A 19554-nucleotide genomic window follows, 5' to 3' on the forward strand; every position below is an offset into this window, starting at 1 on the left:
TATTTTTTAGAGAGGTACGAAAATTGGATTTAGTGTGTGACAAATTAATCCCAGTTACCCATTTGTTTCTACGAGTTCAACAATGACGAGAATTCTACAATAGGTTTGATTTTAATTAGAAAAAAAAAAATAACATGCCTGAAAGTTTTTATGGGTTTCTCTCTTCAAAATAAAAAATAAAATAAATAATAATAAAAAAAACCCAGACCTGATTTTTCTCTTTATCACCCGCCAGTTGAATAAAACAAAACTGCAGTGGACACAAGCCATTCGGTGAAAGATATGAAGGAACGCCGGTGGAATCACATCCAGATGTCTGTGTTTGCAGAAGACTTTATTTAGCTGATTTTATTATGGGTGAAATCAGCAGTGTGATGGGACTGTTCTTCCCCACACCAAACCGTTGCCCAAGTATTATGATGTGTTTCATTGTTGGATCTAATGTGCAGAATCACAGTGATGAATCATGACAGCTTACAGAGCTGGACTGAGTTTACAGATGAAATACAGTTCGTCCCAGTGTCAGACGGTAAGACTGTGAGGTCTCAATGTGTTCAGCACCCTGTGTCCTGTGACTCCTGTCAGTCATTTATCAGAAAATGTTCAATTAAAATAAATCATAGTTGTGTGCTATTCAGAAATGAAATAGACTCCCCATCTTTTTTTAAATGGCATCTGATATTATTAGAATAACCTTCAGAAAGTATATGTATTGTTTTTTGAAAAACTATTTGTTTATTTGAAAAATTTTTTGATTTACTGTATACAATTTTTATGAATTGTCCCCATCTTTTCACCTTTTACAGCTGGACAGAATTAAGATTGCTGTGTTTTGCAGAAGACTTTATTTTAGAGATTAGATTTATTCTTTTTTTTTATTTTTATTTTTTTTTTTTTATTTTTTTTATTTATTTTTAATTTTTATTTTTGTGCTTGTTCCCTGTTTGCTCTGTTTATGTAATTTCTATACAAATATAGTAAAAATATATTTACTAATCATGTATTATATCTCAGAATATATATATATTTGAAAATGTATATATACAATTATTTATTTTGCTCTACTTGTTTTTTTGTTTTGTTTTGTTATTTATTGATGTTGAGAATTTTTTTTTTATTTTTTTTTTATGTATTTTATTTTTAATTATATATTATATATTATTTATTGTATTTATTTTTTTTAATATTTTTTTGTTTATGTGTGTGTGTGTGTGTGTGTGTTTGTAAATGTATGTACACACACAGAGATACACACACATAATATATATTGATTACTTTTACCATTGTTTTATTCAATTATATCTATATACACTGTATTTATTGCTAGATTTATTTTTGTCATTTTAAAGTTGATTTATTCAGTCATTTCATTCACAGTGCCATTAAAATAAATAAATGCTAATGAACTGGCCAAAACCGCCTGAACTTATTTTCCATAGCATCATTTTGAACTGATTGTTTAATATATTTTAAGTTCATAAATTACACCAAAGTATACATTTGGCTTTAACTGTCCTTCTTTTTCCGCTCGTTCTGGCGGTTTGTATGAACTTTACATGGATTCCCAATGGGAGAGCTGTAATTAGGTATTTTTAATTGTCTGAAGTATTTTAGAAATAACCAGATGTTATAAACATGTCTCGTCAAATCATGCAACCTATTACGGTGATTCAAACCACAAGCTCATGGAGAAAGTGATTCCTCCTTGGTTTTAGGTTTGAATCAACATGTTGTATTCACTTTTGTGAATTATGTCGAGAGCGCAGGGCTTTTCTCTCGAAACCTCATTTCATGTCATGTAAACCACCAGATGCTTTCGAGCAACTAAAATACTGTATGAAGATGAATCGCTTGCACTATATGTCCATATTATAATTAGTGCCTCAGACATACAGACGACACAGAAATCTGACTTCTCAGTAAAGGTTTATGAAAATATACATGCAGGGTGGGACTGTCAGGTGACCCACGAGTCACATGATATTATGACAGCTAGCTGAACTGGTTTCCATGGTGATGGAGGCTGTGGAGCAGCACAGAGTAAATATTTGGTCGTTTCCTTTGATTCAAGACTTCCTGAGTGCTGCTCAGAAATGTGTGTATTTGTTTATAACAAAACACTTATCCAAGACAGGGCATTTTCTTTGTCTTTTTTTTTTTTTTTTCAGCTAGTGTACCTCAACCTGATTGTAACCATTTTAGAATTTTTAAATCCTTCAAATTAATTTTTGAAATATACTTCAAACCCATGCATTCAACTAGGTACAATAATATTGCATTAATATTATTATTATATCAAAGGATTCAGAAACAAAAGTTGTAGTTTCTCTAGCTCCATCTATTGGTTGTTTGGTGAGATTGCAACTCTCCAGCATTTAAAAGGGATATTATCATATCATCAGAAAATGTCAAATCAGAATGAATGATAATTGTGTTATTCAAATATAAAATGCAAATCCCAATTATTTAGGATTGTGTCAATATAAGGCCTTTAACAAATCTATTATTAGCTGCATTTTTTTAAAATGTAATACTATATTATATTATAATTTATATTTTATAATTTATATAAAACAAGACTGCATTGTTACTATTATATGTATTAGAAAGAGAGAAATAATAGAAATTAACATCTGTGTGTGTGACAAAAAAAATCATTCTTGATGTTTTTTATTTATTAATCACATTTTTATATAGTTTTAATGACATTTTATATGCACATATTTTCATCCAGTGCATGGTATAGTACTTTCCAATAGATATATGCAACACACACACACACACACACACATTTGATACAAACTGAACCACAATGTTCACAGTGGGGTACTGACATCAGTACACAACCAGAAGAAGAAGAGTTCTTCATCATCAGTCATTAGTGTCATTCAGCATCTGCAGGTACTATTCATCTCCCCCAAACCCACTTCACTCACACGCTCCAAAAGTATTAGTCCATCTGACTCGTTTTCACTCCCTTTGGCAGTTTCTTAACAGTATTGGCCAGTATTGTTCATTTATTGTATTTCATTTTATTGTTTCTTGTCTCTTCGGAAAACACACTCCCAGGCGCTCAGAGGAAAGCCAGAACTGCCATTAGCATAGAAAAGTGTTATTGCTCCCGTCTGTGAATTAGAGACAAGGAATTTCAAATGTCAGATCCGTCCACCTAGAATGTTACGCAACTGTAACATTGTAAACGGAACATGGGTGGTTGCCAGGAGCGTTGCTATGCGATTGTTCTGAATGTTCTAAGTTTTTTAGAATGTTGCTACATGGTTGCTAGGGTGTATTGCATGGTTGCTAGGTGGTTACATACTGGCCTAATGGAGTCTCTGTGGAATTTTATTTATTTATTTATTTTTCTCAGCCAATCATAAATAGTGATTCTTAGTAGACATGGGATATATTTTCTTTATGATATTAAAACCATGTAGCTACAAACTCTCTAAAATTGTCAGTGATCCTTCCTCCAATCAAATGTCAGAGAAATCATTTCCATCCCTTTGATAAGGCCAGATATATCCAAAAGGGATATGCATATACTGCTCATTCACACGAATGAAAAATATGCTGTTTTATCTAGTTTTTGTCAAAAACACTGTTTTTTGTTTTCTAATTCACAGGAGTGGCTCAATAAAATTCATATCGTGTGAAAGTCAGTCTGTGTTGAATTACAGTGAAATCATCAATGCAAGTAACGTTTAATTAAATATTCTGGGTTTGGTGCATCTTAAGCTGAATGAGCAACATCTGTGGAATTGTTTATTGTATCATTTTTGCAAAAACAAGGAACAACGCATGTACAGTAATGCACTTTCAGTGGAAGTCTGTACTGGAATAAATGCTACAAATGTCAATGTTTTCAACACAAAGCCACAGGACTTAAACATCATACAGTACATGTTAACATGAGAATAGTGTGACTTATTCTGACATTGTCAAATCCAGTAACCTTACACAGACTTGGATTGTACAGTAAGTGCATCACTGTAAATGCATTTTTGTTTTCCAAACTGAAGGATGAGATGACTGTCTGTGCTGAACGGCAGCAGGCCACAGATGTCACCCGTATGGCTTAAGTAGTCTTCGTAATAATAAGATGCTAGAAGGTTCTCATTGGGATTGATGTTAAACACGGGCATCCAGCTGTAATCGCTGTAGACAAACTCATTCACTCACAGTTCAGCCAGCAGTTTTTCCTTTAGATATATTCAACTCTTACAGTATATCATTCACACAGCGTGTAAAATAAATCAAGGGCTACATTTCTTAGCACATCCAAAAAGTGTAAATTTCCTTTCTGAAGGATGTGTGTTCAGTTATTATTAGTTGCTGGGTTGTGAGTATTAAGTTTGTGTATTTTATTGTTGTAATGCATAATTTTGTTGTTGTTGTTGAAATGGAAATTAACAGTTATGCTAGCTTTCAACAGTTGGAGCCTGTACGATTTTTTTTTTTATATAGATTTTTGAAAAGTCACCAAGACTGCATTTATTTTATCAGAAATACAGTAAAACGAGTAACATTGTGAAATATTATTGTGTGTGTGTGTGTGTGTGTGTGTGTGTAATATATGTTAAATGTCATTTATTCCTTTAATCAAAGCTGTATTTTCAGCATCATTACTCCAGTCTTCAGTGTCACATGATCTTCAGAAATCATTCTGATATGCTCATTTGCTGCTCAAAAAACATTTCTGATTATTATCAATGTACTTTGTGGAAACCGATACATTATTATTTTTTTTTTTCAGGATTCTTTGATGGATAGAAAGTTAAGAACAGCATTTATTTGAAATAGAAATCTTTATATTATAAATGTCTTTACTGTCATTTTTGATCAATTTAATGCGTCCTTGTTGAATAAAAGTATTAATTTCATTTTAAAAATGAAATTCTACTCACTCCAGTCTTTTGAACTGTAATGCACATGAAAGTCTGTTTTTAATTTTTTTTATTTGAAGGCTGTTCTGATATCAGGAAGTTTGAGTTACCTTTCTGTTATTAATTATTAGTTAAAAGCAACTACAGTTTGTAAAATATTCAGTAGGATTTTAAGTTACCTAAAAACCTGACAATTTCTCCAATTGATCTGCTCTGATTTTGCCTTTGACTAGCTGTCTTCATGGTAACCGGCCGGATGCATGCAGTAGCAGACAGACGGTCTGTCCTTGTACAGTAGAGCATAATTGCACATGATTGGACGATTGGGTGACCTGATGACTAGATATTCACAATATCATTTCAGTAATAAATTCAGACTTGCATGCAATCTGCTCTGTGATAATATAGCTTATATCCTGTTTTTCCCTCAGCACCGTGTCAAGTTGTGGCCAGCAGCATCATTATTATATATCTCTCTCTCACCGTGCATCTGTTCTAATGACCGACTTTCTAGTTGCTAGGAGACGAACAAGTGCATAAAATTTCCCATCGCCAGGGTCAATGTTTTCGTTCATCCTGTTTTTATCCTTCATGTGAACCGACATCTGTTGTTTTGTTTTTTAAACTCGAATGATTTGTTTCAAGTAAAACGCGTGTTCGTTTACAGTGCGTTATCTTTTTAAGATGATTTAACAGTGTCTCATACATCTGTTTCCAATCGCTCTTCTACTCCAAGCAGTAGATTTGATTTATGAGGGAAGACGTTTAAACGTGTTAGTACTAGTATGACGTGAACACAGATTTTGTACAAACGTCCTTTAAAGTCAGCATGAAAACAGCCCTGTTATTTTCCAATCACAATTAATTAGTCCTCATTATTTTTAACGCAACTGCTGTTTTTCATAATTGTACTTGTACTACGCCCAATGTGTCATATTATGGAAGTAAAATGGGTTTCATGTTGACTTTAAACACTCTCTTGGGTTTTTTAAAAGCAACCTCAGCAAATCCTCCTCCTCTTTCTGGTAGTTGGGTCCCATCTGGACTTGGACACACTTGATTTCCATCCTCTGGACGCACATCCAGTCCTTTTCTTTAGACGGCACAAGAAGGAAAGATATTGTCCAAAGGTAGCAGAGAGAAACAAAGGCATAAACCACCATAGTTGGTTTAAAACCAGCTGCTGTTTTTCCCTCATCGCTAGAGAGTCTCTTCAAACCTGTGAATCTTTCTCACCCCTGTCTGGACACCCGCACGGGCCTCCTGATCAAAAACCAGCTCTCAGCCAAGGTGACGGTTTTGACAGCCTGCCATCAACAGCCTTCTGATTGGTTTACCCCGAAAACGTCAATCATCAGGTTACTTGTTAAGGGGCTTGTTGACCTTGGGCGTCCCTGTGCTGACGGCGAGCATCTGGACGGCTGTGGTCTGGTCGGCTGTTACCGTGGTAACCGTGTCCTTTTTGGAATTGTCAGGTTCCCAGAGGAAGAACTCGTGCAGGAGCGTGTTGACCGTCTCAGGACACTCCATCATCACCATGTGACTGCCTTCCTCAATCACTTTCAGGAACGCAAACAAGAGGATCTGGAATAAAGACAATTTACAATTTACAAGACAAGTTATTATAAATAGAAATAGAAATAGAAATATATAAAAATCAGTAAATATTATTATGTTATTATTATTAATCATATGTGTTATATTGTTATTTTAATATATATTATATATATATATTTTATATATATATATATATATATATATATATATATATAATATATATAAAACGTTTAATTACTTGATGTATACTGAAAAATATATTAAATATATTTAAATACATTTTATATTTATGCATATGATATTTTAAACTGTTACATGCCAAATTATTATGTATTTTACATAATTTGTATGTATATAATGCTACAGTGTGCTGACTTTGTGTTGCATTTTTCTGTTTTTGTGTTTCTGTATTTTTTGAATTTTTGTGATTTTTTTGTTTTTTTTTTATTTGATATTTAATATTTAGATTATTTTTTTTGTAAAGAAACATTATTACACAACATGTATTTATTATGTATAAAATACAGTATAATATAAATGCTTATGCAAATAAGTTTTAAAAATACAAAACATTTAAATGTATATGTATTTATCTGATATATATATATATGTAGAAATTACATATTTTAAAAATACAAAACATATTACATAAATAAAGAAAGAATAAATTACATTTTTATATTACATAAATACTACATTATATATATTTACACACACACACACACACACACACACACACACACACACACATATATATATAAATTACATAAATATTAGTTCTGTCAAACTATTAAACGCATCCAAAATAAAAAGTTTTTGTTTACATAATATGTGTGTGTACTGTGTATATTTATTATGTATATATAAACACACACACATGCAGTATATATTTTGAAAATATTTACATGTATATATTTATATTTAAATTAATATAATTTACATTATATGTAACTATATTTAAAATATAAACATAACATATTTTTCTAAAAATGTACGTGCATGTGTTTGTATTTGTATATACATAATAAATATACACAGTATACACACATTATGTAAACAAAAACTTTTATTTTGGATGCGATTAATCGTTTGACAGCACTAATATATATTTACATTTTTATATTTAATGTAAAATTAATACTAAGCTGCTGATTTTTCTTGTCTTTATTTTGGATGCGTAGATCGATCAGTAACATCTTTTTCAGATGAAGGATCTGCACTCGCTGTATCTTCTTAATGAGTTGTAATTTATTTTAATTTTGCAACAGAGCAATCAACGATCAAACGTTTTTGGCAGCAAGCCTTCTTCAGTGAATCATACAATAACATTTCCCACAAGAAAAAAAAAAAAAAAAAAAAAATAATAAATGATTAGCTGAAGGTGGCTTGTTGCCAAAAGTGAATCTGAAAAGTGATCTGAAAGTGTTGTTGTGTTGTTTTGTATATTTGTCTAATTGTCCACATGAATTCAGACAGTCAGTCTTACTGTTTGATTTGAACTATTTTTTTTTAGCAGTTTCTAATTTATTGCGGTTGTGCAGAACATCTGAACTCTGTGTTTTGTTTAACAGCCTTGTGATCCTCCTATCTGCCTGCAGGGAGTCCTCCCTGACTACAGCAGTACAGTGTTTCATTCAGAGCACATCTGCATGAGGACATGCGTAACGCTCCTCCACTCATCAACAGGCCATTACAGCACAGAGACGCTCTTGTGTTGATGAGGAGAGCCCTGAGTGAGCCAACAGCACACTGTTATTCCACACACTATAAAATCAAAGGCTGTGTCCCAGTTCACATATATACAAGACCATATGTGCAAATCTCACAAAAAATATGTCCCACTTATCCCCAAATCAAACAAAGGAAATAATAAATCATATTTTATAGGAAGATGTCAATGAAACCTATTATTTCAGATTTTAAAATGTTTGCATTGTGACATTACTGTGATAACAAGCACTTTCTCACCGTAAATTCTCATAAGGGGCATGCTTGCACTTTACTTTTTATTTATTTAATTTTTTTCCGTTTATGTAGTTCTCATTATTCTCCATGGTGAATCTCATTAGGTTATCATTACTGAAGTACAGTATTTTTACTGTATTGCAGTTAAACAATTGCATTTGCAATACAATTTTATTTTAATCATATTTATTAAACCATATTTTTGTAATTAAAATATTTCTTGCAAGAAAGTCCTAAAATAAGTCCTAAAATTTACTGCAAAAATCCTAAAATGTATCACAAAAATGTTGTTAAATTTATTGCAAAAATGTCCACTTATTTGGCAAAAAGTCCTAAAATGTATTGCAAAAAATTCCTAAAATGTATTGCAAAAATGTCCCAAAATGTATCATAAAACCCTAAAATGTATAGCAAAACGTCCTACATTTTAGAGCAAAAAAGTCTTAAAAATATTACAAAATTCCTAAAATGTATCACAAAAATGGCCTAAAATATATTGCAAAAATGTCTGAAAATTCATGACAAAAAGTTCCTAAAATGTATTGCAAAAAAATCCTACATTTTATTACAAAAAAAGTCCTAAAATGTATCACAAAAATGTCTGCAAATGCATCACAAAAAGGTCCTAAAATGTATCGCAAAAAAATCCTACATTTTATTGCAAAAAAAGGACTAAAATGTATCATCAAAATGTCCTGAAATTAATACCAAAAATGTCCTAAACTCTATTGCAAAAAAGTTATACAATTTTTTGCAGAAGAAGTCCTAAAATTTCGGGAGCTCTCTGACAAATGACAATACTTTTAGAAAGTAGTAAAAGTATGTGAATTGTAACCATCCTTATATTGTCACACAAGAAATGATATCACTGCAATCAAAATCTATTGAATGTGCTCAAACCTCTGCCATCCGCTGGTCCTCATCAATCGGCACAAACTTGTCGTGCATGCCGTGCACCAGCAGTATGGGGACGGTCAGCTCGGCGTGGTACACCTCGTCCCCCTCGGGCCAGTACTGACCGCTCATCATCGCTCGCAGAACGAACGGAGACACGTTAAAAGCGTTTCCCTCTTTCAGAAGCTGCTTCTCTTTAGCGCCCTGTCTGGCGAAACCAGCTCTGTGTGCAAAGCAGAAGAAAAGATCCATTTTTAACATGCTAAAACGACTGTTGTTTTTGCAGAAGTTGTTATCCTGGGCTCTTACTTGAGGAAGCTCCAGGCCAAGCAGGGAGACAGACAGTGCAGGACGCAGGAGGGCAGCTGGAAGATGGAGCACAGGCTGGGCTCCAGGGCCGTGGGGCCGCCTCCATTGATCATCACCACTTTATGCACCTGCTCCGGATACTCGTGTGCCAGGAACGTACAGAACGACACCCTGCACAGGAACAAAACAGTGACAAAGGTTTATCAGTAAAAGCTTGCAGGTAAGAAACACAAGGCTTCTGACAATTATAGAGCTTGCAGTCATAAGTTTGGCAAACTTTACTAAATTAGTGTTATTTTAGTATTATTTATATACTATTGTAGTACTTATTATTAGATTAGTAATTATATTAGTAATTTTGTGTGAATTTTTTTTATTCCAGTTAGATTCCAATGCAACAGAAATAGAAATATTTTCATGAAATATTTATATTTTATTTTATTTCAGCTTTATTTATATTAATGAAAGCAGTTAATAATAGTAACTTTTAGTTTTAGAATTATTTATATGCTATTATAGTATTTATTCATATTTTATTAGATTTTTTTATATTGTCATTTGTAAAATTGTTAGAATTTTTTTAATTCAATTTAATGTTTTTATTTTATTCATTTGTATCTAGTAATTTTAGTACTTATCTATCTATCTATCTATCTATCTATCTATCTATCTATAATGTTTTTATTTTATTCATTTGTTGAGAAAACTTCAAAGTTTAAGGCAAACAGGTTCAGCAGATTTTTTAGTTTTCTCAACTTTTTGTTGTATAAACTGAAAACAACAATTTGAGAAAACTCAAAAATCTGCTGAAGCTGGTTGCCTTAAACTTAAGTTTTCTCAACTTTTGATTTTTTATCTATCTATCTATCTATCTATCTATCTATCTATCTACCTATCTATCTATCTATCTATCTAAAAAAAAAAAAAATGACAGAACTGTCTTATGCTCACCAAGGCTGCGTGTAAATATACAAATAGTTAAAAAAAATTAAAAGCTTTCGATTTTGTCTCATTTTAAGTCACTTCATCTCTCATCATTTTGCTGTAGTTTAACATATTGAAATATAGTCATAATAAATTAGTGTCCCACCTTTTGACTGATAGTGTATAATGCAAAAAAACTAAACAAAACATGCATTGAGTAGAAACGCAATGTTTACCCGTAGGAGTGACCAATGAGGATGTTCCGTTTTCTGGCATATCTCTTAAATATGGCGCGCAGGTCCTCGGCGAGGGCGTAGAAGGTGTACGCCGCTGCTATCTGAGGGGCAGTGCTGGCGCCGTGTCCCGCCAAATCCGGGGCGATGACCTCGTAACCCAGCCGTGAAAAGAAATCCAGCTGAGTCCCCCAAATGTCCAGTGAGCCGCCCACACCGTGGATGAAGAAGAGCGCCACGTCAGGATGTGTCCCCTTACAGCTGCTGATGCAGCGCTCCGTATCGATCAGCACGGTGCGCTTGGGTCTCCGCCGCCGGCGTCTGGGCGGAGGAGCCGGCTTCTGCTGGTCTGAGGTGGGAAGCGGCGGAGCGGGTTTGGGATCCGGGGACGAGGGTGCGGTGGTGTAATCGGACAGCTCCACCTCCACTGTGCTGCACTGCTCCACGTCTCCGTTCTGGCACTGCAGGATCTCGGCGTGGAGGACGTCGCCCAGGTTCTCGATCACCAGCTGGCCGCTGCGGTACACCGTGATCTTGCGCTTGCAGTGGACGCTGCTGCCCACTTCTGGCTGCGCTTCTGTTGTAGCAGGCCGTTCAGGGAGGATGTGGCGCACGCGCAGCACACGACCCGGCTTCACCTCGACGAACTCGAATCCGTCTGCAGGCTTGCCGTCCGATGATTCGACCGGCAGCACAACGCTGGTCGTCTTTCCCATCAGGCAGCAGAAGATGCTCTCGATGATGCTGGTCAACATGGCGCTGGTTCACCTGAAGACACACAGATACACACAGTCTGCTTAGACTCAAGTGAATTCTTTAAACATTTTAACTTTTGGGATTTATTCAAATTTTTGAGGTTATTTTCAATGGTTTGTATGACTTTATTTAAAAAAAAAAAACATTTTATTTTATTATTATTTTATTTCTTTTTTTGGTTAAATACTAAAAACACTTAGCCTTTTTCTAAAGTTAGAAAATTAGACAAAAATATTATAATTTTATTAATAATAACAATGTTTGTGAATCTGGCTTTTTGTGTTATTTTGACTGATTTATCAGTTATCATTTATCTTTGTCTTTATAATCTTTCATCAAAATTTTATAATTTTAATTTATTTTTTTATTTTAATTTAGTCTCTAATTACTTTTTGTTTGACATCACAAGTCCTTTTAGATTTTTCAACAAATATTTTCATAGAAACACTTCACCATACATCTTATTTTTCCATTACCACCGATGTTCTTCGTTAAAGTTTCTGCATTAGTCCAGGATCAGGAGGAAACCAGTCCATGCTGTTCTGCTGCAGTAACTTTCACCAAGTTTAAATCTTTCTAACATTGTACTAATGCGCTGTAATTTCGTTACAGTGGATATTGCCAAACCCCCTCCGGTCTTTGTGTGGATCTGCACAAAAGAAGCGCTGCATTGCCGTTCCTGCGAGCGTCAGTATGACAGCTGCTGTCAGCAGGGCTTTCACAAAGACACCAGGAAAAATGCAAACTACACTGCAGAGAAAGATCCAGAGAGCCTGCGTGCACAAAGACACTTTTGATATGGAAGCCCACAGGAAAGAAAATTACAGAAATAATGCCTTCTGTTTCTCCTAGACAGCAATGAGATTAAATGAAGAGAAAATGGAGGAGTCTGATGTAGGAAAATGACCCCAGTAATCACATCTCATCTAGAGTTTCAGAAGAGATCTAAACAAAGTCAAATGTTTCTCAGCATTTTTTTTTCTTTTCAAATGATCTGAGCTGCTATTCATTTTTAACATTCACTCACCCTCAGTCCATTCAAGATGGAGATGAGTTTGTTTTCTTCATCAGATGTGGAGAAATGTATGAAATGCTCAGCAATGGATGCTCTGCAGTGAATGGGTGCCGTCAGAATGAGAGTCCGAACAGCTGATAAAAACATCACAATAATCCACAAGTAATCCACACCATCAGTTAGCATCATGTGAAGCCAAAAGCTGCATGTTTGTAAGAAACAAATCCATTGAGTTGTTTTCCTTAAACTTCAAAACATAGCTTCTAGCTAAAATACAGTTCATAATCCATAATTACAATTAATTTAGTGAAAAAGTTAGTCTATTGTTGTACTTCATATAGTAATCCACCAACATATTTGTTTAAACTATTTTTGCTTGTAAACAGTGCTTAATCTGTGCAGATTTCACTCCTGATTCAAACGAAAATGACCTTTTTACTAGAGAAAGCAATATTATGGATAGATTTTAGCCAGAATTTGAAGTTTAAACATCTTAAGGATGGATTTGTTTCTTACAAACATGCAGTTTGTGGATTACTTACATTACTTGTGGATTACTGTGATGTTTTTATCAGCTGTTTGGACTCTCATTCTGACGGCACCCATTCACTGCAGAGCATCCATTGGTGAGTAAGTGATGCAGTGCTACATTTCTGAAGAAACAAATCTTGGATGGTCTGAGGATACGTACATTTTCATCATATTTTCATTTCGTGGGTGAACTATTCCTATAAGAGAGTAAATTCCAATCAAATAAATTCCTCCAGGAGTGTGAGACACAATGGAAGTAAGTATTTAGGAAAATCTTAAAATGCACACACACTCACCCATGCAAATAACTGCAGTAAAAGCAAGTTACAGTGGGAACAGAGTGTGCTGCATGTTGCCTAGATCTTGCCAGCGGCATCCTAGTAGAGAAGATGATTCACATTGTGACCTAGACAAGGATCTAAAAGTAGCCCGGGTTCCTCCAGCGTGCTTCCCTTGGGTACTAATGGAGAAAATCGCCTGTATAGAACGTGACTACAGTGATACCTGCATATAAATGAATGCATCTGTATAGCTATGATTGCTTCTTACTAACATGCTCCTGAATCCAGTTAGTGCTTAGAATGTTTACAGGGGTCGATTTCTGTGCCAGCTAGATTAAATATAGTCACTCCGAGGGCGATGAGACATCAAAACAGACAGAAGCTCAGGATGTGTTTGATGCATCCTGGATAAATGTCATACATAGACCCTGAGCTGAATTATTAGTATGAACACGATTTCCATGCACCATGACTCATGAAATAACAATCTGACCAGAAACAGTCGCTGATCACAAATGAATCTGCTTCTGATATATATATTTATTTATTTATTATTGAGTGCAATTATCAACTGCAGCACTGCAAAGATAATCAAAATTAAAAGAATTATTTTCTGTTGCAAAAGAAAATGAAACTGAAAAAATTCCAGAAAAAAAAGCAATACATTGACTAAACATGAATTGATAGACTGAAATAGTGTTTTTTTTTTGTAAAAGGTACTCCAATAATCTGTTTGAAAAATAATTTTATACAGTGTATCTAGAACTGTCATATTGCAATATAATTTAACATGTAAATGTAAACAATGTCAGTGTAAACATAGTATGTAAACATGTAAATTCACAGAAAGATAATGTGAAAAAAATATAATTTGGTACTGTATGTAAATGTAAACAATGCGTAAATGTAAAAATGTAATTTAAACATGTAAATGCATATAAAGATGAACTACTTTTTAGTGCAAAAGACATTTTCATTCATATTGCAATATAATATACAGATGTAAACACTATGCATAGAAAGATAAAAAGAAATTGTAGCTGCCATATTGCAATACAATTTAATATGTAAATGTAAACTATATTCAAATGTAAACAATAATGTTTACATTTGGATGGCTACGTCTGCAATTACTTTTTTGCAATTAATTATTTTTTCCTATTTTAGTTCTTTTTTGTAAATGCACTAATGTAGTTTTACAAAAAAAAAACTAAAAAAACAAATGTTTAATTAATTTGTAATTACGAAATTTACTAGCAATTCAGAGAAAAAATATTTTCTACACCTAATTTTTTTCAGTGTATTTGTTTTTCTGTGGTGCTTGATAAAATATTCACAGTCATCTACGCTACGCTCTGTCTAGCTCTTCTGAAATGTTTTCCTTGTCTTTCATCAGCTTTGACGGAGGAAGTGACACGCTTATGACAGCTCGACGCTTCCTGTCCTGCAGCCAGAGACACCAGCGAACAGAAGCAGGATTAGTCAGCGTTAACTCCTCCTCTTCTGTCCTCGCTGGCCCTTCACCTGCTCCATTTTTCAGATTACTCATCTTGAGGGGCAATGCATTATTCAGACTGAATGCCAGAAGGATTTTAGCGGTGATGTATTATTAATCAAATGTAGAGCAGGTGCAAAACTTATCTGGCTGTTTTGTGCTGCTTCTTGATGTAAAAATATTCAACCACTTTTAACTATAAACAAACTGCTATTAGTCATTGAGGTCATATACAGAGGTCTCCTTAAAATATCTGAACATTATTGTCATGTACTGTATATAACGAAATATCAAAGCAAGTGTTATTCATTATATGACTTTATATGTCCACTAGAAATCACCAAAACATTTGATTAAAATGATTAAGTTTGGAGAAGCAGCATTTGAGATGCATAAAGGCACTCTTTGATTTTTGTATCTAATGCAATGACATTCTGGCATTTTTAAGTGTCCAAATACTGTTTGGGGCAATTGTATATTCAGATTTACAGTGATAGTTTTTTTAGGTCTCATCACATGATTTTAAGACTTTCTTGCAAATAGAAAGACCTTCGGGAATCCTCTAGAAATTGCTGTTTTTGTTAGAGCGATATAATTGCCCCGGCATCTGCAGCGGTGAAAGTGTCGACTTCAGCACCTGCAGGAAAATCAATGCCACACGCTGATTCTGCCATAGTACATCTCTAGCTATTATGCAATGAGGTTAGAGCTCAGTTTTATGTCTGAGAACTTCTGTCGGTCAAACACAGACACACGATTCATTTTTCAGTCGGCGATTCTAAATTGTTTTTACTCATCGTGATTAGAAAATCTGAAAACTGAAATTTAGGTTGGTTTCGTGGGTTGATTTCAGTCAAAATGATCAAATATTAGCGAATCAATCTGCCTGGCAGTAAAATTCATCTCAATTTCTCAGTCTTCAGTTGTACAGAAGCTTTGTGTGAGGAACAGACAATGACATAAAAGACGAGGAGGAGGAGCTACAGAAGAAGTACAAGCATTTTGAGAGTGAGCAGATGACAGATTTTTCATAATTGGCTGAACTAATTCTTTAAAAAAAATCAGATTCAACATTGAGTGATTTGGAGATGGGGAGGAGAACATGGATGCTGCCAATTAGCTAATGATTCTCCAGCATCAGCTGCTGTTTACCACATCTCCGCGGGAACGCTAATGAGATGCACAGAGAGAGCAGAATCAAAAGAACGATTCACAGAGAGAGGAAATGTCCTCTATTTCACTGTGCTACACTCGTACATACATTTTGAATTTTGCAGCTGGAATAATAAAAGCATTAAAGTAACTGTTTACCCCGAAATTTAAATGTACTCATCCTTAGGTCATCCAAGATTGTTTCTTCATTAGAACAGATTTGGAGAAATGTATCACTTGCTCAGCAATGGATGCTCTGCAGTGAATGGGTGCCGTCAGAATGAGAGTCCAAACAGCTGATAAAAACATCACAATAATCTACACCACTCCAGTCCATCAGTTAATGTCTTGTGAAGTGAAAAACTGTGTAATTAAGAAAAAAATTCAGGTTTAAGATGTTTTTATTCAACTTTTATTAGCTCTCATTCTGACGGCACCCATTCATTGCAGAGCATCCATTGCTGAGCAAGTGATACATTTCTCCAAATATGTTCTGATGAAGAAACAAACTCATCTACATATTTAATGGTCTAAGGCTGAGTAACTCTTACTGGAATGATCAAGCTGTTAAATCCCCATTTGAACCTTTTTTTCTTTTCTTTTGCTATTCCTAGTATATTGAAGTCAGATATTCTGTGACATACACTATGAATACACTGCATATTACTGAAATAACAGCTTATAGAGGATTTGATCAGTCTTGCTACTGCATGATGATGGCAAAGTATTTCATGTAAAGAAATAATTCTATTCGTGCATGAAATCCAAAGCAAATTCTTGCATGCATTGCCCCAAATTTGCCAAGTGGGAGTGTGTTTTGGTGTGTCATCCTTCAGTCTGCAATGCAGAATTAGAGTGTGTAGGCAGACTGCTGTACAGTACAGTGCTTAGTAGCCTACATTAGGAACAACATCTACAGTCCCAACCATCAACACGTGTCTTTAACTGTGCTGTCACTGAATCATGTCACTTAAATTCAAGTCATTTAAGTATGGATGGATGGCGTTTTAATATGTGATGCACTGCAATGCATCAGTGCAATAACGGTGCTTTATTAAGCCTTATATTTTTGCAGTCACTGTTAATATGGTCTTCTTGCATCCCATAGAACAGGTTGCCATGGTTTCATCATGCGAAACACTGTAACACTTCTGAACACATCAATGGCATTGATTGATTGGTTGCTGCGCAACGCATGTAACAGAGATGCAGGTTTGCAAAACACACTGCACACTACATACTGCATCACAGAGACAGTCAACTAGTATGCAACCTTACATTATGCATAAGGATATTAGTATGATTTTGAAATATGATTCTTACCTGGATCGATATCTGCGAGACGAATCGAATTTGCTAGCGCAATAAATTATGCACCAATATTCGAAAGAGAATTTATAATCTTAAAAACAATGAAAGCAATTATAATACCGCTAATCTGTCAATTCAACTCTCTAATGTGATTTAATCGGATTCTGCAGAGCAGATGAGAGATGTTTGGCATCATCATTCTAATCTAGATTTACGCCGTTTGAAATCAAATGAAATCAAGCGCATTCAGGTGCAGAGAGATCAAATGATGCATCTTAATAAAAGCGCTCGCGTGGCATCCAGAGTTGATCCGCGGTGAAAGGCAGAGCAGGGCTGCGCCTCTCAGCATCCTCACAGCGGGGTGATTATCCAGCCCAGTGCCCTTGTTTATCCTGGAGCCGGGAACCATGTCTTGGTTCGTTCTGTTTGACTGACAGGAGATGTAACGAACTGCAGGGCTTCCTTCAGTCAGTTCTGACCAATGCAGCGTCTGCTAGTGCTGTTGCTAAGCCCAGATGAGAGACAGCAAATGGTATAAACATATATGTCACGAAGAAATTACATTAAAGGAATTTCTGACAGTAATTTTAGCGTCTCTTAAAAAAAAAAAAAATACTGTATTATGCATAATAAGGTAATGAATTATGACAATACTAAATGTTTTGTTAATCTGCTGTAACTCATTTGCCTTGATTATCGTGTGTGTGTGTGTGTGTATACAGTATGTGCATGATGAAAACGAGACATTTTACTATAATAATATTTATTATATAGGTGTATACAGTACAGAAGTTTGAAAGAAGTTTCTTCTGCTCATCAAGCCTGCATTTATTTGATCAAAAATACAGAAAAAAACAGTAATATTGTGAAATATTATTACAACTTAAAATAAAAAAAATAATTTATTCCTGTGATGCAAAGCTGAATTTTCAGCATCATTACTCCAGCCTTCAGTGTCACATGTAATATCCAGTCTATCACATGATCATTTAGAAATCATTCTAATATTCTGATTTATTATGAGTGTTGGAAACAGTTCTGCTGTCTAATATATTTGATGAATAAAAGAACTGCATTTATTCAAAATAAAAAAAATTCTAATAATATATATTCTAAAAATATATTTTCTTTACTATCACTTTTTATCAACTTAACACATCCTTGCTGAATAAAAGTATTGATTTGAAAATTACTGACCCCAAATTACTGACCAGTAGTGTATATTGTTATTACGAAATATTTATATTTTAAAAACATAGCTTTTTTTTTTTTTTTTTTTTTTTTACTTTTTATTCATCAAAGTATCCTAAAAAAGTATCACGTTCTGAAAAAATATTAAGCAGCAGAACTGTTTCCAACTTTGATAATGAATCATCATATTAGAATGATTTCTAAAGGATCATGTGATAATGATCCTAAAATTCAGCTTTGCATCACAGAAATAAGTGATAATTAAAGTATAATAAATTGAAAAACAATTATTTTAAATTGTAATAATATATCACAATATTACATTTTTTTCTGTATTTTTGATCAAATAAATGCAGGCTTGATGAGCAGAAGAAACTTCTTTCAAAAACATTAAAAATAGTAATGTTTCCAAACTTTTGGTCTGTACTGTATGTTTTTCTCCACAAATTTTCATGCCTGTAATACTTTCATGTTCTTTGTGTCCATATATTACCTCTTCAGTTATTCTTAATATAATTATTTTTTTTGTAATTATTCTTATGATCCTTATTAAATTCTGATTATTATAATACAGCAATGGAAATCATCTTGTCTAGACACAATGACTTTAAAATAAAATCCGGATAAATTAAAGGCGATACAACAAATACAACCCTGATGTGGACATGTTTTACATTTATTTTTCTATATATTTCTCACCAACACCAAAAGAGAGATGGAACTTAGACCCAAAGTACTGTTGCACTGTAAGTCTGGCATTTAATAACAAACACATACATTCATGTTTTACATGCTTTATGATCTGTACATTGGCTATCGTCAACTATTTGGTTACCAACATTCTTTAAAAAATCTTCCTTTGTGTTCAACAGAAGAAATAAACATAGTTTGGAAGAAAATCAGGGTTAGTAAATAATGACTGACTTTTCATTTTTTGAGTAAAATATTCCTTTAAGTATAAAGTATTCGTTTTGTTCTAGTGTTCTGTTTAGAACTAAAACAAATGGTACAGTGCATTTATAGGGGAACATATTCCTTTAAGTATAATTCTGAT

General features: G+C 34.0%; 1 protein-coding gene and 1 long non-coding RNA gene across 4 annotated transcripts in view; one reads left to right on the forward strand and one right to left on the reverse strand.

Annotated features, from left to right (window-relative positions):
- The window catches only part of LOC122136293, a 46364-nt gene extending 30148 nt beyond the window's left edge, over positions 1-16216 (forward strand). The window contains exons 2-3 of one of the 3 annotated variants that reach the window (XR_006154073.1): positions 9589-9831; positions 14748-16216. This is a non-coding gene — a long non-coding RNA (uncharacterized LOC122136293). Of the gene's footprint in view, positions 1-9588; positions 9832-10777; positions 10909-12136; positions 12560-14747 lie in introns of those variants that run through there. The other 2 variants (XR_006154074.1, XR_006154072.1) reach the window with 2 other exon arrangements.
- LOC109056626 (protein ABHD8-like) lies at positions 5553-17819 on the reverse strand. Its single transcript, XM_019073817.2, has 5 exons — positions 17322-17819; positions 10772-11536; positions 9612-9782; positions 9309-9525; positions 5553-6470 (listed from the first exon to the last, which is right to left on the reverse strand). Exons 2-5 carry the CDS (start codon positions 11521-11523, stop codon positions 6246-6248), a joined length of 1365 nt encoding a protein of 454 aa, XP_018929362.1. The 5' UTR covers positions 11524-11536; positions 17322-17819; the 3' UTR covers positions 5553-6245.
- Between the last annotated feature and the right edge of the window lie 1735 nt (positions 17820-19554).

The sequence above is a fragment of the Cyprinus carpio genome, chromosome B2 (assembly GCF_018340385.1).
Source record: "Cyprinus carpio isolate SPL01 chromosome B2, ASM1834038v1, whole genome shotgun sequence".
Lineage (NCBI taxonomy): Eukaryota > Metazoa > Chordata > Actinopteri > Cypriniformes > Cyprinidae > Cyprinus > Cyprinus carpio.

Excerpts from the sequence above, each read along its gene's own strand:
- LOC109056626 (XM_019073817.2), bottom strand. The coding sequence starts at position 11,523 with ATGTTGACCAGCATCATCGAGAGCATCTTCTGCTGCCTGATGGGAAAG. Across the intron at positions 9,526-9,611 it reads TTGGCCTGGAGCTTCCTCAA|AGCTGGTTTCGCCAGACAGG; the intron begins GTAAGAGCCCAG and ends CTTTGCACACAG. Across the intron at positions 6,471-9,308 it reads AGGACCAGCGGATGGCAGAG|ATCCTCTTGTTTGCGTTCCT; the intron begins GTTTGAGCACAT and ends TCTTTATTCCAG.